The sequence below is a fragment of the Pseudopipra pipra genome, chromosome 8, assembly GCF_036250125.1.
Source record: "Pseudopipra pipra isolate bDixPip1 chromosome 8, bDixPip1.hap1, whole genome shotgun sequence".
In the NCBI taxonomy this organism is placed as follows: Eukaryota; Metazoa; Chordata; class Aves; order Passeriformes; family Pipridae; genus Pseudopipra; species Pseudopipra pipra.
Window position 1 is genome coordinate 22,927,875 of NC_087556.1, and position 23,633 is coordinate 22,951,507.

The following is a 23,633-nucleotide window of genomic DNA, read 5'->3' on the forward strand; positions in this document are numbered from 1 at the left end:
GCCCATTGCTGTGGCACCTCTCCCCGGGGAGAGACCAGGGCGCAGCCCCACACGCGTGGGCCCCGCAAGGGAGCGACAGGTTCCCTCCAGGCCCGTAACCGTGGCTGGCAGCTCACCTGCTGCCCCTTCGTGCCCCCGCAGCAGCCCAGCTCTGGGTGCACGGACACTGCCCTGCACAGCAGCTCCCCATCTCCCTGGGCACCATGAGCTGTCCTGACAGGTGCTTGCAGTAGAGGGGATCCTGGGCTTCCTCCGATGCCAAAAGGCAGGGATCTCATAATACTCCATGCAACCTTGTTTTACCCCTGTGCTGACTCGTGGGCAATGAGGGCTCAACAATGCTGTCGGCTGTCCACAGCCTCTGCTGAACAGGGGAGGCTCAACCCCATCCCAAGAGTGCATCACAGGGCTGGAGCCAGTCCTGGGAGATGCCAGCTGCCCCTAGGCGGTCCCTGACCCTCCGGTCCCTGACCCTCTGGGGGCCCAACAGCGTGGGCATGACTGCCTAGCAGTGTCCTGGCCCAAGGACAGAGGGCTCTTTCAGCCCTGAGTGACAAAGTCCATAGGAATGCAGCTCCATCCTGTCCTCAGTGCATCCCTGCAACCACATAGCCCTGGGGACTCAGTCTCCCTCTGCTCCGCCAGGCACTGAGAGGTGCCAGTGGAGCCTGCCTGTGACCCCAGAGCATCCCAGGACATTGTGACCATGGCCAGGGGCTCCAAGCAGGGAGGCCCCAGGACAAAGGGCTACAAGACTACAGAGCTGGGGGTGATCCCAGCTCAGACCTCGTACTCAGCAGGTTCCAGCCCCAGCACAAAGCCCCAGACACCCAGTGAGCGCCAACATTGCTTTATTTGGAATGTGAATCCACGGGCACCAGAGAGGAGGCTGTAGGGGGACAGAGCCAGCATGACAGACAGGGCTGCAGAAAGCCAGAGAAAGGCACTTGTGCTGGCAGAAGCACAGAGGGCATTTTGGGCAGCCTGGGCCAGGGACTGCACCAGAAGAGGCGGAGGCAGGTGATGTCAGGGACCAGCCCTGACAGGGCAGGGATGGCACATCCCACCCAGTGAAGAGACACGTGGCCCAGGGGTTGGCAGGGCCCCTGAGCACAACGGATATCTGCTGGGACAGCACCTCATGATGGAAGCGGGGACCCAGTACCAACCCAAGCCCCTTCAAGCCCCAGGAGGATCACAGCTGCTGCTCTCCACCCCAAAAAAGGCACCAGGCAACCCCAGGCAACAGCCAGGCCCTGTGGCCAGCTGCTGGGGACACCCACCCCACTGATCTGAGCCCATACAGAGACTGGGGCAGACCCTCCCTCGCACCAAGACCAAAGGAGAGGATCTGCCTCCAGGCAGGGCAAGGAGAGCTTGTGGCAGGGCAGCCCTGGTGTGGTGCTCCTCCAAAAATTCTGTCTCTGGCTGCCTGTTTCTCCAGTTGGCCCTACATGGCCTCCTCAGGGCTTGGCCCTTGGTGGATTGTGGAGGCTGATCCAAGGCTGGGCTGGCTCCAGTGGCAGTGTCCTCTTCTCCTGTTCTCCAAGACAGGCTGTCCCCCCACAATGCCCGGTCCCAGTTCCCCCATGGCCAGAGTGCCAGCAGCAGCCCAGCACTGCCATGCTGCCATGCTCACCCTTCCACCTTGCCACAGTCTCCAGGCGCTGCCTGGTCCCAAGATGAAGTCGGAGAGTCCAGAGATCAGAATCTTCTGGGATGATAAACCAAGTGCAGCAGAGCCAGGCAGGGCTGCAGGCCAGCCTCCAGAAACATCAGCGAGGCTGTGCCTGTCCCTTTTGGAGCAGCCTGGCCCCAGTCTGCTTCAGTGGCTCTGGGTGGCTCAGAGCCACAAACCTCTGCAGAACAGCAGGAGAATGACCCCAAGACTGGCCCCTTCAACCCCCAGGGGCACCTGGCCCCATCCTGGGGCTGTACAAACTCCAAGGTTGGAGGAATTTACCCCTGCCCAGGGTAAGACCCCACTCGTCCTTCCCCTTGTCCTGCAGTGATGGAGGCCTTGCTGCCCTGCTCAGACCCCAGACTGGACCTGGGTTGTGTCCGGGGGCCTGGGGTGACACTGGGTCTGGTTGTGTGGTACCCGGGTGTCTCCACACCCCCAGAGTGCAGGTCAGGGAGGGGCTGAGCCCCGCGGGGATCCGATAAGATGAAGGATGTTTTCAGGCCAGACAGAAGGAGGGGCCCGGGCTGGGGAAGCCGAGTTCAGAGCCTCTGTTAGGGAATTGTGGAGGCGCCACGCAGCTGGAATGGCGAGAAGGGGCTGCCAGTGGGTTGGGGTGGTTTTTATGCCCACCCAACCCCACCAGGCACCACTGCCCCCTTCTCAGCTCTCCCAGGCCAGTTCCCCTCCACCCTGGGGAGAGGTCAGCACCCACCTGAGCATGCAGCGTCTGCAAGGTCAGGAGCAGGGGAGTTTGGCAGAGGTCCTGGAGGGGCTCCCAAAAATTGATATCCCTCTTAGGGGCTCTCCACTTGGGTCCTTCCTTGGGTTCAGAGGTGGGAAAAGGGCCTGTACAGTGGCTGGGTGTCCATGATGTCTCGGTGCGTTGCAGGGAAAGGTGTGCTTGGGGAAGGTCTCTGTCTGTCCATCCATCTGTGCAGGGGTCTCTGGAGGAGTTGCAGTGCAGTCAGCCAGGAGGGGATGGGGCAGCAGGGTCACTTTGTCCCAGAGAGGGGCTGTGCTCTGTCCGTGAGCGAGAAGAAGGGGAGCCAAGTGGCTCAAGGTCTCAGATGATGTCACGCTGGTCCCGGCAACGCCGTGACAGGCAGTAGAGCCCGGAGAAGAGGTACAGGCAGGCAGTGATGCCCCCGCAGACAGAGGCACTCAGGTAGGCACCGTAGAGGCAGTGCTGGCTGTAGCCTGGCAGGTTGCAATAGCTTCTCTGACCGGCCTTGTGGCCCATGATGCCCGTGGCGGCTGCATAAAGCCCCACACCCAGCGCCAGGTCGTGCACCAGGTTGGTGAGGAGCCAGCGGGAGCCCAGCCAGGGCACCAGCTCCCAGCGCCCCAGCAGGCTCAGCCCGAAAAGGGCCAGGGTGAGGAGCCAGACCAGGACGGCGGCGAAGAGGGCGAAGTGGGCCGCCCCCTCGTACTTGTTAGCCGCCACCGTCACCCAGAAGGCAGCGCCCAGCGCCAGTTGCCCCAGGCGCAGCAAGCCCAGCGGGCTCCTCAGGTAGGCGCGGTGGAGGCTGAGCGAGCCGCGGGCCGACGGCCCCGGGGGCGGCGGCACTGACGGGGGAGCCGTGCGAGCCATGGCGCGGCCCTGACTGCTCCGGCGCGGCTCGGGCGGGACTCAGGGCCCCGGCAGCGACTTCCTTCCCCGGCCGCTGCCAAACATCTGGCACTTTTACGGTCCTCCCCGCGCGGGGCCTCTCTCCTCTCCTCCCCGCCCCGCCTCCGCCTCCCGCCGGCCCACCGGACACCCGAGGGCCGCCGCGGATGCCGCCGTCAGGCACGAACCGCTGTGCCCCTTCCGTCCCGCCGCCGTCGAGGGAGCCCCTCCGCAGGGCGCGAGAGGCGGCGGCGGGAGGCCGCGGGAGGCGGCGGCCGGTGTCGGTGGCGAGTCCCGGGGACAACGCACAGGGACGCTGCGCGGCGGCCGGCGGGGGGCGCGCTCAGGGGTTCCCCCCCTACGTCACTCGGGATTCCCCTTGGAGTGACGCGCGCCGTGGCTCCGCCCAGGGGCGAGGGCTCGCCCGCTGCCCGTGACGTCACCTGCGCCACGTGGCCCCCTCCGACAGGCGGTGCGGCCGCGCCCCTCGGCGCCGATTGGCCCTGGCAGCTGGGGGGCGGGCGGGGATTGGCCGCGGGGCGGGCGCGGGGCGGGCGCGGGCGTGAATGAGCGGCGCGCGGGGCAGTGGCGGGACCCCGGCGCGGTGGCGCGAAGCGAGTCCGGGAGCGCAGCGAGTGCTGGGCGGACCCGCCACCGCCAGGTCTGTGCGAGGGGCCGTCGGGCGCGGGGCGGCGGCGGAGCGAAAGTGGGTCACGGCGGGGCCCAGCGCCCTAGGGCAGGGCGGGACCGGACTTGCGTGCGCCAGCTCAAGCCGGGGCGCCTCCCGCGTTCCTGGGCGGCCCCGCCCGCGCGGCTGGACTCCTGCCCAGCGCCCTTCCCCACCGCCCGCTCTTCCTCACCGGGCATCCGCGCAGGATCCCCGGGGAGGCGGGCCGGGCCGAGCGGCGAGAGCGAAGCCTGACACCGTCTCTTCGGTGCCTGCAGCGGCCGGGGCCATGGGCACGCCGGCCTCTGTGGCGAGCGACCCTCCGGGGCGGGCGGCGCCAGCAGCCCGCGGCCGTAAGCGGGCCTCGGCCAACATCTTCCAGGGCGTGGGGCTGCTGGAGCTGCGGAGCCTGTTCCAGAGCGGCGGGGCCGAGCGGCCTGAGGAGCGTGCCCGCCTCGTCTGGCGGTATGCGGGCCAGCGGCGCATGGCGCGGGCCCTGCGGCGGCTCCGGCGGCGGCGAACGGCCCGGCCCGGCGGCGGGATGGCGGCGCTGCGGCGCTTCGGCCACCTGCGGTAGGTGTGGGCCGGGGCAACGGGAAAACCGGGGGAAGCCCGGCCGGACCACGCCCCTAACACAGGTTTCTTCCCTGTAGGATCGCGGAGAAGGAGCTGGAGAGCGACTGCAGGGCCCAGACAGGCTCGGGGGCCGTGTAGCAGCGCTGAGCGGCCGGGGCCGTGGAGGGCGGCTGCTGGAGAGCGGGTGTCGGCACTGCCGGGCTCTCCGAGGACACTAAGTGTATTGGGCAGGGTGCAATGAATGGTTAATAAAGGGTGGATAGTGGTGGCTGTGAGGCTCTGGCTGTGTCCTGCCCATCCTGGCCTTCCCTCAGGGTGGCAGGACTGGGGTCCAGGCCACTGTACTGCACCCAGTGCAATGGGAACAGACTCACAGAACGGGTCAGGTTGGAAGGGACCACAGTGGTCATCTGGTCCAACCTCCCTGCTTAAGTAGGGTCATCCTAGATCTTCGTTTGCGAAGACTGGCCATACATACACACATTGCACAGGATTTCATCCAGGCAGTTCTTGAATATTTCCAGTGGGGGATTCTCCACAGCCTCTAGGGGCAGTGTGCTCCAGTGCACAGTCACTCGCCGTGACTGCCCTGGCACAGTCGCAGGGACAGCTGGAGAACAAGCTGCATGCTGCCCTGCAGGACAAGAACTGCTCGGAAGAGAAACAGAGATTCTCCAAGGAAGGATTTCTCTGCTGGAGGACCAGCTGGCCAAGCTCCCTCTCCAAGAGCCACTGGGCCTGGGAGAGGCTGGTGCAGGACCTGCAGGCACAGGGTGCAGAGGCGCAGGCTGGGCAGCTGGCCCCCCTCAACACCCAGCATGAGCAGACCCTGTGGGAAAGGGTCTTCCCAGCAGCAACTCTGCAGCTGTGGGAGACCAATGCATCCCTGAGCAGGTATCCATGGATTCCAGCCAGGCCACCTTGTCCGAGGAGCCCCAACCTGCTCTAGGGTGCAGCAGAGACACAGATGTGGCCAGCTGAACGGCAGCTGTTATTCAGACAGTTGCATGGTTTAAATACATTACATACATTTCTACAGTGCATTAGAACAATACATTTTGGGTCAGTCAGATGCAGCTGGGCCTGGCCGGGGAGCTGGGGTCTCCACTGCTGCCCCCCCGTGCTTGCACAGCCAGTGCTGAGCACCCTACCCATTGCAGGAGACAGGGGAGCTGCTCTCCCCTCCCAGGCCCACACAGCAGAGCCCCAACCTGCCATCATCCCCCTCACTCCCCGAGGATGGGCTAACAGGACAAGACCCAACACCAATTTCCCCCAGCAGCAGGAGAAGCCACAGCTCAAGGCAAGCAAGTGCAGGCAGCAGCCCTGATACTGTTCCATACAACACAAGCTCAGCAGCTGCTGGGGAGAGGGGGGCTCCCTGCCTCCCCCACCCACAGCGAGCCTGCGAGATTGTCAGCTCCAAGGCAGCCAGGAGTCCATGCTGGTCCCCTAATGCGCCCACCTATGTGGCAGAAGAGCCCCTCCAGCCCTTCCCTGGCAGACCCCTGCCCCTCGAGGGGGTCCCTAGGCACAGACAAGGCTGGCACCATGCTGGCTGCACAGCAGCCAGGCAGCTTGCTGGGAGCAGGGGAAAAAGCCAAGCGAGAGCAGCTGTGGAAACCTGGCAGGAGAAATGGACTGGGGAAGCAGAGGGGGAGCCACCTGCTCTTCACAAGGATAATCCAGCACCTCTTTCCCCTTAGTGTCTAACTGCACCCAAGCCAGTCCCATGTGTTGTCCCTCTTATGTCCCCTCCTTGAGCCCCCAGCCAGAGAACAGCCATTCATTGTGGTCCCCGCTGCACCCATGGGCAGCAGGAACTCCCCCTGAGGAAAGCAGTGTGCACGGGGTTGGGGCAGAGGAGGGACAGTGGAGGAGTACACCACACCCTTAGGAAAAGGGAGGGGGTATCACCTTCTACAGGCCTTCCCAGCCCAGCAGCTGGCACGGTGGGAAAAAAAAAGGGCCAGTGGCTGGTGTAAAGGGCTGGACGGATCCTGGCCTGGGCAAGCCTGTTCATCAGAGCCCCATGCAGAGGTGCTCAGAACCGCATGCAGGCCAAGGTAGGGAGGCAGGGGCAGGGTCCCAGCCACGCCACAGTTCCCAGCGGATTCCCACACCTCCCCTGGCCTCTGCCCCAGACAGGGCACCGAGCTCCAATGGAGCTGGGGAGGGACCATGCCCAACCTGCCTGGCTCCTCCAGTTCAGCTGCAGGTTCCTCCAGCTGCACCTGCTCGCTCTACCCTGAAGGTCAAGTCCCAGCCACAGAAGCCAGCAATGGCCCAGCTCCTCTTGCAGTGCTAGTCCGAGATGGCCAAGCCCTGTCTGTGGCTCCCGCAGCTACCACCATGAGAAGAAAGGCTTCCGGCTCTGGAAGCTCTGCGTGTAGGACTCACTGGCAGAGCGCTGGTGGGAACGCGCTGTTTCCACAATCACAGGCGGCATCTGAACCAGGTGCAGCGGGCTCTTCCCGTCTTTCAGCGCCTGCGTCAGGTTCAGGATCTGTATGGCACAACAGAGCAAAGCCTGAGCTGCCCTGCAGGAGCAACAGAGAGCATCCACTCCAGCACCCTTCCTGCCACACAGGCAGGACGAGACTCCACCTCTGCCTTCCCTACACACAGCTTACCTGGCCTCTCATGACAGCAATCTGCTTGTGAAACTGTCCTCTGTCAAAGCCAGGGTCTTTCTGCAAAAGAGAGAACACAGTGGGATCCATCCACTGCCTCATGCCATGCACAAGATGACTGCTCCTCAAGTAAGCCTCTCCCCCTGTCCCATGGGTTTCCTGCTTCTTCCCATGCTTAATCTTCAGCTCCTGGTAGAGTGAAAATCCTGCTATGCCTCAGCCTGGAAACACTGTCAGGAGCTTAGCCACCGTTCTTTCCCCTGCAGCCTTGGGAGCTCCCCAACACCACTCCCACTTTCCTTCCTCCCATATCATCTTCACCCACTTCACCAGCACACCTTGAAGAGCTCATACAGATCTTCCTCCAGGTCCTTGACAAAATTGGGGTCTGAGATCTTGGGAAGAATCAGGTCCTTGATCTCCTGTGAAAAGGGGATTTTGGCCTGGGGAAGCCATGCCCAGTAGAAGGGGTCTGTGGGAGGAAGCAGAAGACATGAGAACTTGGGAAGGCAAAGCACAGTGCCACATGCCCCTTGATCCCCTGCATCTGGGACCCAAGGTCCAGCATCAGCTTCCTACAGTCTCTGCTGAGAAGGAACTTCCCATGAACCCAGAGATTTGCAGAGGCACAGCCCTAGTCCTCTCCTCTACAGTCCTTAAGGAGGATGCCCAAGCATGGAGTTCTATGGCTTGCCACAGTGTCCTGGCACAGCCTAAGGGACTCACATGCTCTCCAGGAGTCTGGGTGTTTCAAGGGAAAGGCCAAACCGTTGTCTATAGCAGCCAGCTTGATGATGGGCTCCTTCACCACCACCCAGTCACTGTCCTGGAAGGAAGCAAAGCATGTCATAAGGAGGCCCCCCCCAGTAGGAAGAGTCCTTCTCCCACTCCAGCGCCACTGCCAGGATCTTTGCCCTGGCTACCACAGAGGCACAGCAGCCTCTTGCCTTGTAGCATAGCCCCTTGCCCACAGGGAAACATCATCTGTTTCAGGTGGGAGGGGAACAAAGCTGCTTCCCCCCAAGGCCTCACTCTGAGGATTCACAGGTCCAGTAACACCAGTTTCCCCCACAGAGCATTCTCACAAAGTCCCACTAGGCCACAAACCACCAACACAAAGGGTAACAAAAGGCCCAGGAGACAGGATCAGGTGTCCACACGCTTGGAACCCAGATGGGAAATTCCTGTCCGGCCTGACAAGCAGTCAGCTTCCAGAAGTGGAGTCCTCATGTTGCCCCTGCCCAGGAGGAGCCACTCACCCGCACGCCTGCGCTGTCCAGGGGACAGTCATACTTGATGAGCCAGTTGTCATTGCCCCGATCTGCAGGGAGATAAAACCAGCTGTGTCACCACCAGGGCCTCCCTGCACCGTGCTGGGCAGAAGACTATTCCTCCTCTAACCCAGAAGTGAGACAGAGACATTCTAGGCCCAGAGACCTTAAATTTGCTGTGGGCCTGGGAAGTCACATCAACCCTCACAAAGCTAGCCCTGGAGGTCCACATATTCCCAGCTTGCAAGAGAAAGGTCAGCCTGCAAGCCCCAGAGTGCAACCCCGACCCTTCCAGCCAGGCAGGAACTCAGGAACCCACTGTGAGATGCGATATAGAGGCACAGCCAGGTGTTGGATCTCTGGATGTCCCTGGAACCTCACAGCTGGGAAACTTTCAGCCAAGCACAGTGGTGGATCCAGATCTGCTAGAATGCAGGCCAGCAGCCAGAGCCCCCAGTGCTGGATGGCCGCAGCAGCTGCACTCTGCCCAGAGGCAGATGTCATCTGGCAGCAACTGAGTGGCATTGAGAAGAATTTCAGGTGCTGGGAAAAGCCAAGACCCTATCTCCCTCCCCTTTCTCCAACATGATAGGACATGACAGAGCAGGCAGCATCCCAAATGAGGCAGCTGGCCCTACCTGTGTTCCTGATGATGTAGTCCAGCACCACCAGCCGCTCAAACTGCAGCAGCAGCTGCCGGTTGGTGTTCTCTGGGAGCGGCTCAGCCTCAAACCGCCGCAGCCAGTAGTCAGCATCCTTGTAGCCTTCCACAAAGAGCTGGAAGGAGCCCACCTGAGGCAAGGAGAGGCTGTGTCACGGAAGGCCACAGAGGGCAGGGAGGTGCTGGTAGGCAGGTGTGCAGGCTGGCAGCCCTACCTTGGGTGGCAGACCAATGCGGTTGAAGCGCTGGCCGACTTTCGGCACCTTCTCCAGGGCCAGCCTCTTTCCTCGGGACTTCACCCTGTCGATGGCACTGTAGTTAAAGGTCTCACTGGCCAGATACACCACCTGGGGGGACAGGAGCGCAGTCACAGGACTGCCTGATAAAACCAAGACACAGCATTTCTCACAGCTCTGCCCAGCACAAGCATCCCCACAGCTAGAGCAGGAACAGTCCTGGTCTAGAGCTCTCAATCTACGAGGTCAGCAGTGCCACAAGACAAGACACAAGCAGAGCTGTGTGGAAGCACACAAAAGCCTTCCCAGAAAAAGATCCCAGCAGCTTTCCTCTCACCTTTGTGCGGGGAACAATGTTGAGTTCCAGTTTTTGGTCTACCAGGCTGGCACCCGCCTCCGACAGGTAGCCCTGGTTCAGGACCAGGCAGTCTCTCCCAAAGCAGCACGGGCAGCACAGCTTCTGCAGCCACTTGGTCCACTTGGGGTTCAGCTGCCCGTATGGCTCCTCATTCTTGGGCTTGAAGACGCCAATAATTTTCTGTGAGTGGGAGGGAGGAAGGCTGATTCCAGGCAGTTGGCAGAGGTGGAACACCTCCCCCAGTCCACAGTGGGGACATTCAGGAACAGGCCCAGAACAGTCCTTCACTGGGACCAATAACCAACCCCTGGGACCAGGCAAACCCTGCAACTCCCAGGAGGGAGGCAAACAGGGGATGGGAGGGACTCCTGCCCAACCAGTGACCCATTCCACATAAGTGGGGTACTGCCCAAAGACTTTGTCCGAAAAAAACACCAGTGATGATGCAGTCCCCTGGTAAACACACCAGTCCCATTCCAGTAACCTTTGGATGGCCGGAGAATGTACTGCTCATTGTTGGTCATTACATCCACACAGAAAAGGGAGGGAATAGCAATTCTTGCCCTGGCTCCAAAGTCCATGGAACAGAGCTGATCCCCAACTGACCAGAGAAGGGACCAGCCCAGGCAGGGCTCTGTGCTGGGGGCCCAGCAGAGACAGCAGAGGGGCTGGCTCTCCCAGTCAGCTGTGTATGAAAGGGCACAGGTGGCTTCAAACTGGCAATCAGATGGTAGCAGCAGCACACTCAGCCCCTCAATCCAGCCTCGCACACACTGACCCGATAGTGGGGGCAACAGCACAGAGGGCACAGAAGCCTTGTGCTTCACCAAGCCAGGGTTGCAAAGCCACACAGATGAGACAAGGGCTGGGGCAGGAGAAAGACCACCTGTCCCCAAAGGCCAGGGATCCCTGGGGGGCTGCGCAGCAGCTCCAGGCTGGCAGCCCCCGCTCCAGGGTGACTCAGCAGCACACGCCACAAGCCCTCCTCCCCAAGGCTGGTGCCAGTCATGGCCTGAGTGGGTGACACTTCCCCAAGCTGAGCTCTTGTCAGAATGTGGAAGTTAAATATGAGTTTCAGCACCTCAGCAGGGAACCCGAGTGCAATCCCAGTCTGTCAAGGGCCAAAAGCCAGCCCAGGGCAGGCAGAAGCAAGGTTTTGTCCACTAGGAAGAGGGACAGGAAGGGTTTGAGGGAACAGGATCACTTGAGCCAGGATCACAGCCCAGATCACATGGTGGAGCCACTTCCACTAGGCAGGCAGGCAGGCAATCCCCTTCACCAGCCCCACGTGAAGGCACACAACTGCCAACACGTCCTTGGATATGAGCCTGCAAAGAGGCTTGTCAGGAGCTCTGGCAGGACGGAGCCCTGTGTTCTATGGAGCCATTCCAGCAGAGCAAGGCCCAGCTAGGCAGGGACAGCAGGAAAGTGGTGGCCAGAGTTCTGGCAGTGCAGTGTTCCCTTCCAGACAGACCTGTGCCGGGAGCAGCACTGGCAGGGAAAACAGGTCTGCCTGGTGCCAGCAGCAGAGCAGAGGGAGCCCAGCCAGCACAGGAGCACAGTCAGCAGTGGGGTGACCACAACCCCCAGGGCTGGGCAGCACAGCCTGGTTGGGACAGCTTGGGCCCCAGAAGCCCTGAGGGAAGCAGACACAGAGGAAAGGTTTTCCCCCCAATATCTTCCCCCTGCTGCCCACAACATCCACACACTGCACTCTCTCCCATGCCAGTAGTGGGACATTTTTGGCAACCATAGACAGAAACCAGTCACACACCAAATTTGCTGACAGCAGGGCAGTCCAGGGGACCTGCCAGGTGACAAGGCCGGGATTACACCGACTTTGGCTCCTCGCACTTATGTTCCACCAGCCCTCCTTGAGCTCGGGTCTCCTACAGCCAGGCAGCCTCTGCCCTGCCACCCCCAGGCAGCTCATCCGGCCACCCACCCCAGTGACTCCAGGTCTCATATTGGGCAACAGGAGGGAGCAGGAGGGAGGAAGGCGGTGTCAGGAGGAACTGTGTATTTCCCCAGAGACCGCCAGCTCAGCTGGGACCTGCCTGTCACAGCTCCCAGGAGCCAGGCTTCACCCAGGGCAGGAAAACTAGAGCACATCAGAGACCAGAGAGCCCAGTCCTGCTCCTCAGGAAGCATCCCAGCACACACGTGGTGAGGGAGTCACAGGAAGCAGCAGCAGCTCAAATAATTGGTCTGGGTGCAGCAGGTCACAAGACAAGCCAGCCTGTGCTGCAACACATCCAGTCAGCAGCACAGAGATGGCTGCCCCACAGCTGACCAAGTCTGTGGGGGACCAGCTACATGCCAAGAACTTTGCCTCCACTATAGCAACAATACAGCCACAGAGGAGACATCTCACTCCTCTCACAGGCCAAAACCAGCTCAGCTCACAGAGTCACAGGCCTAGAGCTGGAGTCACCATGGTTAGGAGATACACAGACCTCGGAGAGAGTGTGACCTCTCCTCTGTGGGCACGAGAGCCACAGAAGATGCTGAATCAGCACTTGGACACACCCGTCCCCCATTCTGGCTGCTGGTCCCACTGCACTTCTCGCCAGGGAAGCTCAGACCAGCTCCCCACGGCCGGTAACCCCCGGACCAGCACCATGAGTTCTCCCTGCAGGAAACCCCTCCGCAGCCCGCAGGCCCCGAGGACCACGCGGGGCCGCGCCCGGCTTACCCCCTGCGGGTCCTTAACGAAGTAGCTGCCGCTGGAGCCCTGCGAGATGCGCTCGGGAAAGATGCCGCGCTCGCTGGCCAGCTCAGCCCGCCGCACCACCTCGGCGAACTCGGGATCCTCGGGGAAGTCGTTGCGCTCTCGCTGGGCTGCTGCCGCCGCTTGGGCTTGGGCCTGCGCCGCCGCCTGGGCCTGAGCCTGGGCCTGCGCCGCCGCCGGGCCCCGCGCCCCGCGCTCCAGCAGCGGCTGCCGCTCGCGGTCGCGACCGCCGGGGGAGCCGGGAGGGGAGGGCGGGAGGGGTGCGGCGGGCGGGAGGGCGCGCACAGCGCCCCCCGGCAGCCCGTAGTCGGGACCCTGCGCCCGCTCCGGCGACACCAGCGGGCTCGTCTCGTCCATCGCGCCGCCCGCCCGGCCCCGCCGCGCTGCCGCTGCCGCTTCCGGCGCGTCACCGCGCCGCCGCGTCCCGTTGGCTGCCCCGCCCCCCGCCGCGCCACGCCCAGTTGAGGCGCTGCGACGGAAAGCGGGGCGGTGAGTGCGGCCGTGGTGCCGGTGGGGCCAGCCCGGAAGCCCCCACGCCTCTCACCGCCCGTCTTGGGAGCCGTGCGGGGGTTCACCGCCCTCACGCCCCCGCTGTGGCGGCTGGCGCCAGTGCCCCACATAAAAATGGCCGCCCTGGAGCGGCAGAGACCACTGCTGCCCTTCACAAAGATGGCGGAGGCAGAGGGGGTGCTGCTCCTCGGCAGACATGCCCGGGGTGGGGAGCACCTTGCCCCACACAAAGATGGTGGCGAGCGAGGGTGTGCTACGGAGTTGGCCAATTAGCAGCCGCGTTGCTAGCTGTTGCCGTGGAGACAGCCAACGGCGAGAGCGGATGGACGCTGGCGGGGTGGCACCGCCCGGCGGGGCGGGTGCTGGAAGGGGCGGTGGCGGCCACCGCCCCTTGGAGGGACCTGGTGGGGAGCGGTGCGGGCGGACAGCGCGGAGCCAGGTGAGCGCGGGCCGCAGGCCCCTGCACCGCTCGCACCGCCCGCACCGCCCCCGGGCAGGCACCGGGCCCGCGACCATCGCCACGAGCGTCCCGCTGGTGGGGCGTGCGTGCATCGGCCGTGGGTGCATGGACATTGCAGGGTGTGGGTGCATGGACGCTGCAGGGTGTGGGTGCATGGACACGGCGGCGTGCGGGTGCATCCCCCGTGGGTGCATGGACACGGCAGGGTGTGGGTGCATGGACACGACGGCGTGCGAGTGCATCCCCCGTGGGTGCATGGACACGACAGGATGTGGGTGCCTTCACCGCGGGCGCGGTCACGCCTCCGGGCACACTCCCGGCCTCCGGAGCTCCAAGTCGTGAAGTCCCCCGTGAAGTGTCACAGGCCGTGCTGGCGGAGTTCGCAGCCCCCGGCAGCCCCCGCCCCTCCGCCTGGCACGGCTGGGTGGGCTGCGGGCTGCGAGCCGGCGATGAGCTCCCGAGTGCTGCCATCGGCAGAGAGCACTGTTCAGTCGCTGCTCGCCTCGCCTGGGGCCATTTCTCTGGACACAAAGCCTTGGCAAGTTCGTGCTGTGCTCCTGGGTTCGTGTGGCTCAGCACGCACCGCTCGGGTGGTTCGCAGCAGAGTGTGAGCAGATACACTCCCTTTATGTGCGGAGAGTCCCTTCCCGTCACGGGCACTGCTTGAGCCGCCCCGGCAGCTGCGGGAGAGGCAGCGCCCAGCCCGCCCGCGGGGCTGTCTCCGTGCTGGTGCCTTCCCTGTGTGCTGGGGAGGGCTGTGCTGCGTGGCAGTGGCTCTAGGGGAGTACAGTTTCCGAGTGCTGCTTGCTGTCTGCAGGCAGGTTTGTAAGCCCTGAGTAGTGGAGCAAAGCCCTGAAGCCTCAGGGTCCTCTTTTCGCTGTCCCTTTTAGGAGGAGTGGCCTCCCATCCCTGGGAGTGAGCCGGGTTTGCCCATCCTTGATGCTGGAGCTGGAAACGCCACAAGCTCTCTGTTCCCTCCCCTGAAGAGCTGGCACCAAGCACAACCCAGCATCTCCTCTCCAAAATGCCTGTTTCTGCCTGGGACTGCCCAGGCCCGTGGCCTGAGCCTGCATGGTGCAGGACCCCTGGGATTCTGCCTGAGTGCCAGGCCAGAGACAGACAGCTCCTGCCACACTGCTCTTCCTGCCGTTCACTCACATTTCACAGGGCTGTGACCCCCGTGGGCTCACATTGCTCTGAACCCTGCAGTGGGGCGGGCAGCAACCCGAACCTGGCAGCTGGGGTTTCAGAGCCAGGGCAGGGTGGCTGTGCTCCTGGGGTCACCTCCTCATCTGCACCATGCCTCAGCAGAGTCATCCCCGGGGCAGGCAGGTGCCTCTCATCTCTGTGAGATGAGGAGATGCAGGGGCTCTCGGCAAGCTAGACTGCTCACCCTGCCCAGCAGCTCTCTGTGCCTCTTCCCGCCAGCTCTTGCCCTGCTTTGCCGGAGGCTGTTACCATGACACTGACTAAAGGCTCCTTCACCTACTCCAGCGGGGAGGAGTACCGCGGCGAGTGGAAGGAAGGTGAGATGGGGCAGGAGGGGACAGTGCCATCTGTGCTGTGGGACAAGCAGCCCCCATATCCCTGCCTAGCTCCACATGGGGGTAGGTCCTGCCTCTGTCCAGCACTGCCCGTTTCTGCCCTCACCTAGGTCGCAGGCACGGCATTGGGCAGCTGACGTTTTCCGACGGCACCGCCTACGTGGGGCACTTTGAGAACGGGCTGTTCCACGGCTGTGGAGTGCTCACCTTCTCTGACGGCTCCAGGTGGGCACTCCTACGTACACCTCCCCGGGCACCCCAACTTACTGTGGGGAGCTGCTGCCTCAGGAGCTCCTCCCCACTCAGATACGAGGGGGAGTTTGTGCAGGGCAAGTTCAATGGCGTTGGAGTCTTTACACGCTGCGACAACATGACCTTTGAGGGCGAGTTCAAAGGCGGGCGCGTGTACGGCTTCGGTGAGTGCCTGGTGGCGTGGTGCAGGCATCCACACAGCCCCTGCTCAGCACAGCCCCTTCCAGCATCTCCCAGTTTGTCCTTTCATCCCCTGCCCCCATCCCCAGTGGGTGCTTCTCCTTGCCCCTTCATTCCCAGCCCTTCCCTCCTCTTCCCAGGTCTCCTGACTTTCCCTGACGGCTCCCACGGGGTGCCCCGCAACGAGGGCTTCTTTGAGAACAACAAGCTGCTGCGGCGGGAGAAATGCACAGCCATCATCCAGAGGGCCCAGGGTGCCTCCAAGTCTGCCCACAACCTGACAGCATGACGGTGCCCCACATCCCCTTCCACCAGAGCAGGGACCCCTCTACTTGGGCACTGGCTGGCCCTGCTGGCCCTGGAGCAGGGATGTGGCACTGCTGGGTGCCTCCTTGCCCTTTGTCCCCACCAAGCATCCTCCTGCCAAACCCCTGCTGCTGGAGGGGATGGGACCCTCCGCTCTCCACCCAAGTGCCCTGGGGCAGCCATGGTGCCTTCTCTTTCTGGCTGTAGCCCTGGCACCTGCTGGAGCAGCAGGAGGGCAGGGTGGTTGGAGCTTGGCCTCTCTGTCTCCCAGAAAGACTGTGGACCACTAGGGCTGCAAACCTGCTGCAGAGGATGGAGCAGTGGGACAGGGGCTGGTCCCTGACCCCACTGCCAGGGTGCCTTGGCTGGGAGCTGCTGGCTGGACAATGTGCCCCCAGAGGGGCAGTTCCTGGCTCACTTCGCTGCCCTGGTCTGGAGGCAGGATGGGTACCCTGGGCACGCTGTGGTCTGTACCCTCAGTTCTGGGTGACTGGCCATCCCCCTGCATGCCCTGGGTAGGGTGGCATGGTGTCCCGGAAGAACCCAGCCTGCTCTCGAGGCCAGCCGATTCCCCTCATCCCTGTGCTAATCCGCCTCACCCACTGCCTTGGCGACACCAGCAGCAGCATCCCCACCAAGGGGGATGGGGAGATGCCCAGCCTGGCTCATATCTGCTGCATTCTGGTGGAGGGTGGGAGCAAGGAGCAGGGTCAGCCTGGTATGAGGGTCACAAGCAGGGCTGAGTGGGGTGGCAGGACTGGAGCAGGGGGCCTGGGCAGGGTGGAAGGGTATAGAGGCATGGCGAAGGGGCAGGCAGGGGGAACACAGCTCCCCATTTTGCCCTCCACATGCATCCTTCATCTCTCTGCTGCATGCTCACCTTCACCCCGGTGTGGTCCGGCTGGCTGTGGTGCAGGGGTCCTGGAAGCCCTCACTGCCTGGTGCGGGGCCGCAGGGGCCATACCCTCCCTGCCGGTCTCTGCCCACACCGGTCCCGTGCCTTGCCGTGACCCTGCCTTGTGCTGCTGCCTGCACAGGCCTCAGCTGAGTAAACCATGTTGCCAAACGCCTGTGCCATGTCCTTTTTGCCGGGAGCAGGGACGGGGCAGGGGGCTTGTCCAGGCAGGACTGCAGACACGGAGGGAGGACAGCCATTTTATTCATGGCACAAGGATCCACCCCTTCCCAGGTGAGAACAACAGGCCCCTGGGGGCTGGCAGGGATGCAGGCTGGCCAGGGGTTGCCCCCTTTACCCACTCTGCCCAGCACAGCCATGTCCCAGTGTCCCCACTGTGTCCCCCGTTCCTGGGGTCCCTGAATCCTGTGCCTTCCCAGTGTGAGAAGGGGAAGATGGGGGACCTCTTACAACCAGCCATTGGTGCTGAAGGTGTTCCTCAGCTCTTCAACCTGGGCAGGGCTCAGTGGGGCCAGGGGTGCACGGCAGGGACCACCATAGTAACCAAACCACTCCATGGCCTTCTTCAGCCCCGGAACTCCGAACCGGCGGGTGACCTGTGGGAGGGAGGATGCAGGAGCTTGCTCCCATGGGCCAGCATGCTTTGTGGGCTCTGCTTTGCAGCCCCTGCTCCTTGCTCACCATCGCTCCCGCCCTCCACATGTGGGGCTGCAAGGCTGGGCAGGGTGTGAGGTGACTGCAGCACCCCATGAACTGCCCACCGTGGGATGGGGGTGCAGAGCACAGCTCCACCAGGGAGCAGCCCTGTGGCACGATGGGCTCATTGCAACAGGGACAGGCCACCCCACAGTGGGCTGGGGGGCCTGGGAAGGAGCAGTTCTTCCCCCTATTGTTGCCTATAAATAACCAGCAAGGCTCTCAGAGTGAGTCAGGCAGGTGCCCACTGCCAGTGGACATGCAGTTCCTTAACATGGCAGGGCTGGCATTTCCCACCCTGTCACCTCCAGCCCAGCTCAGCTCACTGGCCAGGTGCTGTGCCATCCTGTCACCCTGAACCACTGCTCCACCCCCTGCAGCCCCAGGGACTTCCATCTTTTGCCTCCCCCTGGCTCTGCCATGGCCTGGCACCCCTTCCCCTCAGCATCCCAGGGATGGTGTCTGCTCACTGCTGTGTTGGGCTCGATGAGACGGTGCTGCAGGTCACGGGCCTCCTCCCACTGGCCCTTACGGCACAGGCGGTCCAGCTGGCACAGGGGGGCCCCCAGGATGTTGGCGAGGGCACAGACACCCCCAGATGCACCTAAAGACACCAGGGCACACTGGCAGCCAGCGTGGCATGCTGTGCCCAGCCAGCACCTCCCAGGCATCACCACCCCTTACCTGCCTCCCCCTGCCCGCATGCACAGTCTCTGCCAGTGTCCCCAGGGCACCACCCTGTGCCCCCAGCCAAGGAGGGGCAGCTGCACCTACCCACAGCATAGCTTGCCAGCAGGAAGCCAGCCGATCCTGCCAGCACCTGGAAATCATCCTGCCTTGTCTTGTGGACCATCAGCCCCATGCGGGTGATCTGGGGAGAGACACGCTGTGCCCTGGAGCAGGCATCACCCGTCCCCCTCGCCACATGGTTCCTGCCAGCAGCGCTGGGGTCTGGGGAAGGGCAGCAAGTCCCAGCTCCCTCTTTCCAGCTTGGAGCCAGGTTTGGTTGCAGCCAGCCCTAGGAAAGCCCTGCTCCACTCACATCCCCACCGCTGTCCTTGATCCCAATGATGTTGGGGTGCTGAGCCAGGGTGATGACAGCCTCCATGGGCAGGTCCAGGCCGGTGTTGGCAGGGACACTGTAGAGCACCACAGGGATGGGAGATGCATCACCGACCTGCAGGCAGCCAGACAGAGCTCAGCAGCTTGGGTGGGTTGGAGACATGTTGAACATGCTCCCCATGCTGCTGCCCCAACTGAGTCTGCCACAGGCCCTGGACATGGCTCACCTCCGTGTAGTGATGGACCAGGGCAGCACTGGTCATGGCCCCCCGGTAATAGCAGGGTGTCACAACCAGCGCCACATCAGCCCCCGCCTCTGCCATGCTGACAGTCATCTCAATGGTGGCCTGGGTGGCTGGGGATGAGGCAGAGGGGTGAGGGGTGCTCTGGAGGGGACGCATGCCCCCAGCACTGCCCACACAGGCACTCACATTCACAGCCCGAGCCGGCCAGCAGCAGGCGGTCCCTGGGCAGAGCCCGGCGCACGCTGCTCACCACCTCCAGCCGCTCACGGGGCGCCAGGTAGGGATACTCCCCATTGGAGCCCAGCACCACCAGCCCTGGAACACAAGTGTGGGGAGAGCAGGGCTTGGGCACATGGGCAGAGTGCCAGGACTTCCAGGTACCCCCATCACTCTCACTCCCTTCTTTGCTGCTGGCACCCAATCAGGGCTCTCTCCAGCTCTCTCTTCCGCCTACATCCCTGCAGCCCCAGATCCTCTGGTCAGAAGAGAGGAGACCCCAGGGCACATCCCTGCAACCCCCAGCCTCTTCTGCAGCCCCTGTCCTATCATCAGCCCACCCTGGACAATCAACAGATACATATCCCATGAATGTGTGTGAGTGTGCACAGGAGTGCAAGCACACCCATAGGGCACAGGGTAGATGCAAGCCTGCAGCTACAGCTACAAGTGGAGGATGTGTGCAAGCCTGCACATGTGTGGAGTGTGCATGCAAGCACACGCTGGCATGCGATGGGGGTATGCAAGGACACACATGTGCCTGGGCACGTGCCATGCAAAGGGCCCCAGATGGGTCACCCGAGGGGTTGCCAGCTCTGGAGCAAAGTCCGGCTGGAGGCTGAGCACCCTTGGGAAGCTGGCAGGCTGCCCGCACACTGCCACACAGCCTCTATGGTGGGCAGGGATCCGACAGGAGCCTGCACAGAGAGGGAGCGCAGGCAACGCTTACCTCGGAAGGGGATGCTGGCATAGCGGGACAGGTTCCCCTCCAGCTGGGCATAGTCCACCTCCTGTTTGGGTGAGAAGGGGGTGGCGAGGGGTGGGAAGATGCCCCTGAGGTCGAGTGAGGGCTCTGGTCCCTGGGGAGTGCTGAGCCCCCGGCACTGCCTGGGGGCTGTCCAGTGCAGAGCTGCCAGGGTGGGCCAGAGAGACGAGGCGAGGCGGGTGCTGAATGCCATGGTGGTCTGGGTGCTGCCGCTGGCTGTGCTGCCTGCCCCGCCGAGGGCTGTTAATGTTTGACAGGGCACGTGAGAGACCCGTGAGAGACCCATAACCCTGCTGGGCAGATGACATGGGGGGTGGTACCAGATGAGCTCAGGATGCTCTTCCCCACGCCAGAAGCTGGCTGCAGGAGTTCAGCAACCATCCAGGTGAGCGCCAGCCACTCCAGCTGTGCTTTCCTTTCTGCTTGCCAGCCCTGGCAGCCGTCCCTCTGCCTCCTACAGGGCTGGACTGCAGGACCAGGGAGGGACCAGGCATTGCAGGCAGTCCAGGGGCTGTGGGCAGGGATCACCTGCCTCAGCTATTAGTGTAGGGTCTCCTGTAAACAGGTGAGTGGGAGCATTTCTGGGTTGGGAGTAGTGAGCACTGCACTGAGCAGAAAGGTCCCAGCCTGCAAAGGGGTCATGTGTCCCCATGAATGGCTCCAGTGGGGAAGGCAGGAGGACAAGCAGCCATCCAGCCCCACAGAGTGGCTGCCCAGCAGGGGTACAATTGCTGCTCTCTGGCACGGTCCCAGCTGCCAGCACCACATGGACTTGAGTTGAGCTGCCCTCCATGAATTTTTCCTCCCTGAGCTTGCCCAGGTGGTACTTCAAAGGACTGTGAGCAACCAGGGTGTCCTGCAGCAAGGCTTCCTGCCCTTGAACCACTTGTGTCCTGGCGTCATGGTGTCACCAACACTTGAGTTCCTGTGATAGGAGGCAGGGCTCATCATGCTGCTAGGTAACCTGCTCCTGGGATAACCCAGCTTCCCCAGGCCCATCAACACCAGCACAGGCTGCCCAGCCCCACAGCACTCTGGAGTTGAATGCTGCTCTTTGACAACTTTTATTGACACAGACAAGTCTCATCCCTGGAGCCAAGCCTGATCCTTGGTCCTTTCCTGGTGCCATCATGCAGGGACCTCCATCTCCCCCTGTGGCTGCTCCTTGGTCTCCAGTGCCTGGCGTGTGTCCAGCTGCCACTGCTGCACCAGGTCTGTCGGGGTCTTGCCAGCCTGCAAGAGCAAGCAGAGAGAAGCTGGGGCTGAGGTGGTGCAACACGGTGGGTCAGCAAATGGCCTTGGTGCTAGCCCCCCATGCTCACCTCATTCTTGGCCATCATGTCAGCCCCATGCAGGATCAGTTTTTTGATGATCTTGTAGCGACTGAGCCGTGTAGCATCATGCAGTGCAGTGTCCCCTTCCTGTAAGACACACAGCCTCACTGGGGATTGTGGTCCAGGGACAGGGATGCCCTGAGTGTCCCCAGATCCCAGCAGACCCACCCCCGCATGAGGACAAGGAGAACAGTGCTTGTCCCAGCCCTGGCTGTGGCTGCCACCACCCTGGGGCAGGGATGTGTGTGCCCAGATGTGCCCCACTGTGGGTGCTAGGAGTCTTTAGAGGGGTCAACCAAGGGAGGGGGATCAGTGTTGTCCAGGGGTGCCAGCACTTACCCTGTCTGGGGCATTGATATCCACCCCACAGTGGATGAGGTGCTCCACGATGTCAAGGTGTCCGGTCCGGGTGGCCACATGGAGGGGTGTGCTGAGCAGCTTGAGAGGGGAGGTGGACATCAAAGAGGGGATCATCACCCACTCCTGCTAACTCAGCACAGGGCCAGCCCAGTCACCCAGGGTATGCCCCTGCCCCCAACCCTGTGACCCCGAGCTCTGCCCTGCTCACCTTGTCCTTCACATTGAGGTCTGCCCCACGATCTTGCAGCAGCTTGACAGCGTCCAGGTGCCCGCCCCGGCAGGCCCAGTGCATGGCAGTGCAGTCCAGCTGGGCACACAGGAGTATGTTACAGCAGGGGACACCCCCACCCCGTGTCCATCCCCCACTCCAGCTGGTCCCTGTGCCCAAGCTGAACTTGCAGCTGAACCTCTCTGACAGGGACAGCACTGTCCCATTGCCCCATAGCAGGGACCTCAATCCTACTGTAGTTCCTACTGCACCATGCCCAGAGGCTCAGACATCATGGAGCTGGGCTCAGGATGCAGCCTCACCCGGTCCCTGAAGTCAACTGTGGCCCCACTGTCCAGCAGCTTCTGCAGGATATCCATGTGTCCCTCCAGCGAGGAGCGGTGCAGGGCTGTGCGGTGGAACTGGGGAACAAGGTGCCACATTGGTGGACAGATCCATCCTCCCCTGTCCCAGCTTGGTTGTACCTCCAGCCCTGTCCCAGGGGTCACAGTCCCTGCCCACAGGCATGCCGGGGCATGGTTGTGGGACATGGTGCCAGGGCACAGGCAGAGGGCAGACAGTGGTTGTCGGGGATGCTACCTCATCACATGTGTCAGCGGGGCCACCATCTGCCAGGAACTTCTCGATGACATGCATCTTGCCCTGAACGGCGGCTCGCAGGAAGGTCTCTGGCTCCACAGGACCCACCTGGCAGTGGGACAGGCTCAGGGATGGGGCATCACAGGGGTGCAGGAGAGGAGACCACGTTGGGCGTCCCTGCCCTGCTTCCCCAGGGAGGTCCCTGACTGGCAGGGTGACCTGGGAGTGGCCCGTGGTTGCTCCAGCCCCCTCCCACAGCCTGGGACCCACTGACGTACAATCTCCAGGGGTTCAGGTGGCTGGGGGGGCTCGGGGGTGGCCGCCCGCTCTGCCTGGCGCTGCCGACGCTGCTTGCGGAGTTCAATGAGTCGTTGGATGCTCCCCACATCGATGATCTCTCGCCGCAGATCCACGGAACTCTTCCGCACCCTCTCCTGGCCCTAGTGAGGACATGCAGTGCCCCGTTTGACTTCTCTGTGCCCAGCTACCTCTGGCCCCCCCGCACCCCAACCCCCTCACCTTGATGGCCTCGAGGCCCCAGTTCCTGGGGCCATGGCGTTTCTCCTCCTCCAGCTCAGGGGTGTTCATCCGCTCCACAGCCGGCGGCTCCCACGCACCATTCCCTTTGGGTCTCTGCACAGGCAGTGGGGGCTGCATGGTCCCGGCTGGGCACAGAGCAGCCCCACTGTCTCCATCCCTAGCCTGCTGGTGCACGTGGCTCTGGACACAGCTCCCAGCTCACCACTGAGCTCTACAGGCTGCCTGACAGCCCTTGGGTTTGCACTTGCCCACCCATTCTACTTGGCAAGCTGGGCACCTGCCCGCTGCTCAGCTCTGCCCCATGGGCAAGAGCTGCCAAGTTGGGAACCTGATTTCCCCAAGAGCCCTTGGCTACCTCACTGCATCCCGCAGGATGGCAAGATCGGTGCCAGCCTCTTCACAACTGAGTCCCTAAGGATGGACACTGCGCAATGGGGTCCCTGCCACAGCCCAGGCAGGTCCCCCTGTGGTACGGACCCACCTTCTCCTCTTCCTCCTCCTCTGCCAGCTTCTGCTCGATGAGCTCCTTGGCCCGTTCCACATCCAGCTCCATGTCTGCCCACAGCGCACAGTCCCGTGCAGGATGTATCCTTTTCTCCTTGCCACCGCAGGCAGGGAGTGCCCGGTCCTGGCTCCTGGTGCTGCCGGCAGCTCCACTGGCTGTGGGGCTTTATGCTGCCGGCCCCTCCGTTCCACAGCCCAAAGGCACCAACAGCTGTGGCTGCTCCACATGACTGGGGCAGCTTTGCCATGAGCTCACCCTCCTGCTTTCTGGTGGCCCTGACTCACCTTTCCAGCCCCGCTCTTAAAGAGACCCATTGCCACCCCACGGGTTGCCCAGTACTCCTGTATTTGTAATAGGGAGCTGGGGTACACAGAACTCATGGCAGCCAGTCAAGAGGGGCTCAGCAGAGCAGGGACATGATCCGGGGTCATCCCAAAGGCACAATGCCTGTGCAACCCATTCTAGGCATCCAAGAAGCTCCCCATGGTTCCCTTTACCCCATCTCTG

At 62.8% G+C, this 23,633-nt stretch overlaps 6 protein-coding genes across 9 annotated transcripts; 2 read left to right on the forward strand and 4 right to left on the reverse strand.

Annotated features, from left to right (window-relative positions):
* Window positions 1-834: 834 nt before the first annotated feature.
* On the reverse strand, window positions 835-3,518 carry MARVELD1 (MARVEL domain containing 1). Its single transcript, XM_064663099.1, has 2 exons — window positions 2,397-3,518; window positions 835-2,262 (listed from the first exon to the last, which is right to left on the reverse strand). The coding sequence occupies exon 1, from the start codon at window positions 3,273-3,275 to the stop codon at window positions 2,748-2,750; it is 528 nt and encodes a 175-aa protein (XP_064519169.1). The 5' UTR covers window positions 3,276-3,518; the 3' UTR covers window positions 835-2,262; window positions 2,397-2,747.
* Window positions 3,519-3,680: 162 nt separating this feature from the next.
* On the forward strand, window positions 3,681-4,804 carry AVPI1 (arginine vasopressin induced 1). Of its 2 annotated transcripts, XM_064663093.1 has the most exons (3): window positions 3,874-3,954; window positions 4,239-4,533; window positions 4,614-4,804. In XM_064663093.1, exons 2-3 carry the CDS (start codon window positions 4,250-4,252, stop codon window positions 4,672-4,674), a joined length of 345 nt encoding a protein of 114 aa, XP_064519163.1. In that variant the 5' UTR covers window positions 3,874-3,954; window positions 4,239-4,249; the 3' UTR covers window positions 4,675-4,804. The 2 variants fall into 2 exon arrangements, with proteins under 2 accessions (XP_064519162.1, XP_064519163.1); XM_064663092.1 differs by having other exon boundaries at window positions 3,681-4,533.
* A 702-nt stretch (window positions 4,805-5,506) lies between these two features.
* PI4K2A (phosphatidylinositol 4-kinase type 2 alpha) lies at window positions 5,507-12,922 on the reverse strand. Its single transcript, XM_064663086.1, has 9 exons — window positions 12,391-12,922; window positions 9,675-9,875; window positions 9,317-9,448; window positions 9,079-9,232; window positions 8,429-8,490; window positions 7,896-7,995; window positions 7,508-7,641; window positions 7,170-7,229; window positions 5,507-7,042 (listed from the first exon to the last, which is right to left on the reverse strand). Exons 1-9 carry the CDS (start codon window positions 12,781-12,783, stop codon window positions 6,881-6,883), a joined length of 1,398 nt encoding a protein of 465 aa, XP_064519156.1. The 5' UTR covers window positions 12,784-12,922; the 3' UTR covers window positions 5,507-6,880.
* Window positions 12,923-13,117: 195 nt separating this feature from the next.
* Window positions 13,118-16,744, forward strand: MORN4 (MORN repeat containing 4). Of its 2 annotated transcripts, none has more exons than XM_064663090.1 (5): window positions 13,118-13,248; window positions 14,825-14,922; window positions 15,051-15,165; window positions 15,247-15,356; window positions 15,513-16,744. In XM_064663090.1, exons 1-5 carry the CDS (start codon window positions 13,133-13,135, stop codon window positions 15,659-15,661), a joined length of 588 nt encoding a protein of 195 aa, XP_064519160.1. In that variant the 5' UTR covers window positions 13,118-13,132; the 3' UTR covers window positions 15,662-16,744. The 2 variants fall into 2 exon arrangements, with proteins under 2 accessions (XP_064519160.1, XP_064519159.1); XM_064663089.1 differs by having other exon boundaries at window positions 13,242-13,375.
* A 73-nt stretch (window positions 16,745-16,817) lies between these two features.
* Window positions 16,818-19,844, reverse strand: HOGA1 (4-hydroxy-2-oxoglutarate aldolase 1). 2 transcript variants are annotated; one of them, XM_064663084.1, is made up of 7 exons: window positions 19,544-19,844; window positions 18,784-18,912; window positions 18,580-18,707; window positions 18,333-18,467; window positions 18,065-18,176; window positions 17,761-17,894; window positions 16,818-17,190 (listed from the first exon to the last, which is right to left on the reverse strand). In XM_064663084.1, exons 1-7 carry the CDS (start codon window positions 19,770-19,772, stop codon window positions 17,041-17,043), a joined length of 1,017 nt encoding a protein of 338 aa, XP_064519154.1. In that variant the 5' UTR covers window positions 19,773-19,844; the 3' UTR covers window positions 16,818-17,040. The 2 variants fall into 2 exon arrangements, with proteins under 2 accessions (XP_064519154.1, XP_064519155.1); XM_064663085.1 differs by having other exon boundaries at window positions 18,065-18,161; window positions 19,544-19,843.
* A 783-nt stretch (window positions 19,845-20,627) lies between these two features.
* Window positions 20,628-23,344, reverse strand: ANKRD2 (ankyrin repeat domain 2). Its single transcript, XM_064663088.1, has 9 exons — window positions 23,103-23,344; window positions 22,601-22,714; window positions 22,360-22,521; window positions 22,082-22,189; window positions 21,805-21,903; window positions 21,482-21,580; window positions 21,253-21,351; window positions 20,902-21,000; window positions 20,628-20,812 (listed from the first exon to the last, which is right to left on the reverse strand). The coding sequence occupies exons 1-9, from the start codon at window positions 23,172-23,174 to the stop codon at window positions 20,708-20,710; spliced, it is 957 nt and encodes a 318-aa protein (XP_064519158.1). The 5' UTR covers window positions 23,175-23,344; the 3' UTR covers window positions 20,628-20,707.
* Between the last annotated feature and the right edge of the window lie 289 nt (window positions 23,345-23,633).

Bases quoted from the DNA above. Each gene is read 5' to 3' on its own strand.
- MARVELD1 (XM_064663099.1), bottom strand. From the start codon at position 3,275: ATGGCTCGCACGGCTCCCCCGTCAGTGCCGCCGCCCCCGGGGCCGTCG.
- AVPI1 (XM_064663092.1), top strand. From the start codon at position 3,860: ATGAGCGGCGCGCGGGGCAGTGGCGGGACCCCGGCGCGGTGGCGCGAA. The intron at 4,534-4,613 runs GTAGGTGTGGGC...TCTTCCCTGTAG, and splicing joins CGGCGCTTCGGCCACCTGCG to GATCGCGGAGAAGGAGCTGG.
- PI4K2A (XM_064663086.1), bottom strand. From the start codon at position 12,783: ATGGACGAGACGAGCCCGCTGGTGTCGCCGGAGCGGGCGCAGGGTCCC. The intron at 9,449-9,674 runs GTGAGAGGAAAG...CTGTCCCCCCAG, and splicing joins ACATTGTTCCCCGCACAAAG to GTGGTGTATCTGGCCAGTGA. The intron at 7,043-7,169 runs GTAAGCTGTGTG...TGTGCCATACAG, and splicing joins TTGCTGTCATGAGAGGCCAG to ATCCTGAACCTGACGCAGGC.
- MORN4 (XM_064663090.1), top strand. From the start codon at position 13,133: ATGCCCGGGGTGGGGAGCACCTTGCCCCACACAAAGATGGTGGCGAGC. The intron at 13,249-14,824 runs GCGAGAGCGGAT...TCTTCCCGCCAG, and splicing joins TGCCGTGGAGACAGCCAACG to CTCTTGCCCTGCTTTGCCGG. The intron at 15,166-15,246 runs GTGGGCACTCCT...CTCCCCACTCAG, and splicing joins ACCTTCTCTGACGGCTCCAG to ATACGAGGGGGAGTTTGTGC.
- HOGA1 (XM_064663084.1), bottom strand. From the start codon at position 19,772: ATGGCATTCAGCACCCGCCTCGCCTCGTCTCTCTGGCCCACCCTGGCA. The intron at 18,913-19,543 runs GTAAGCGTTGCC...CTTGTGTTCCAG, and splicing joins TGCCAGCATCCCCTTCCGAG to GGCTGGTGGTGCTGGGCTCC. The intron at 17,895-18,064 runs GTAGGTGCAGCT...TGGTGTCTTTAG, and splicing joins GCTGGCAAGCTATGCTGTGG to GTGCATCTGGGGGTGTCTGT.
- ANKRD2 (XM_064663088.1), bottom strand. From the start codon at position 23,174: ATGGAGCTGGATGTGGAACGGGCCAAGGAGCTCATCGAGCAGAAGCTG. The intron at 21,581-21,804 runs GTGAGGCTGCAT...CTGTGTGCCCAG, and splicing joins CAGTTGACTTCAGGGACCGG to CTGGACTGCACTGCCATGCA. The intron at 21,001-21,252 runs GTAAGTGCTGGC...TGTGTCTTACAG, and splicing joins ATATCAATGCCCCAGACAGG to GAAGGGGACACTGCACTGCA.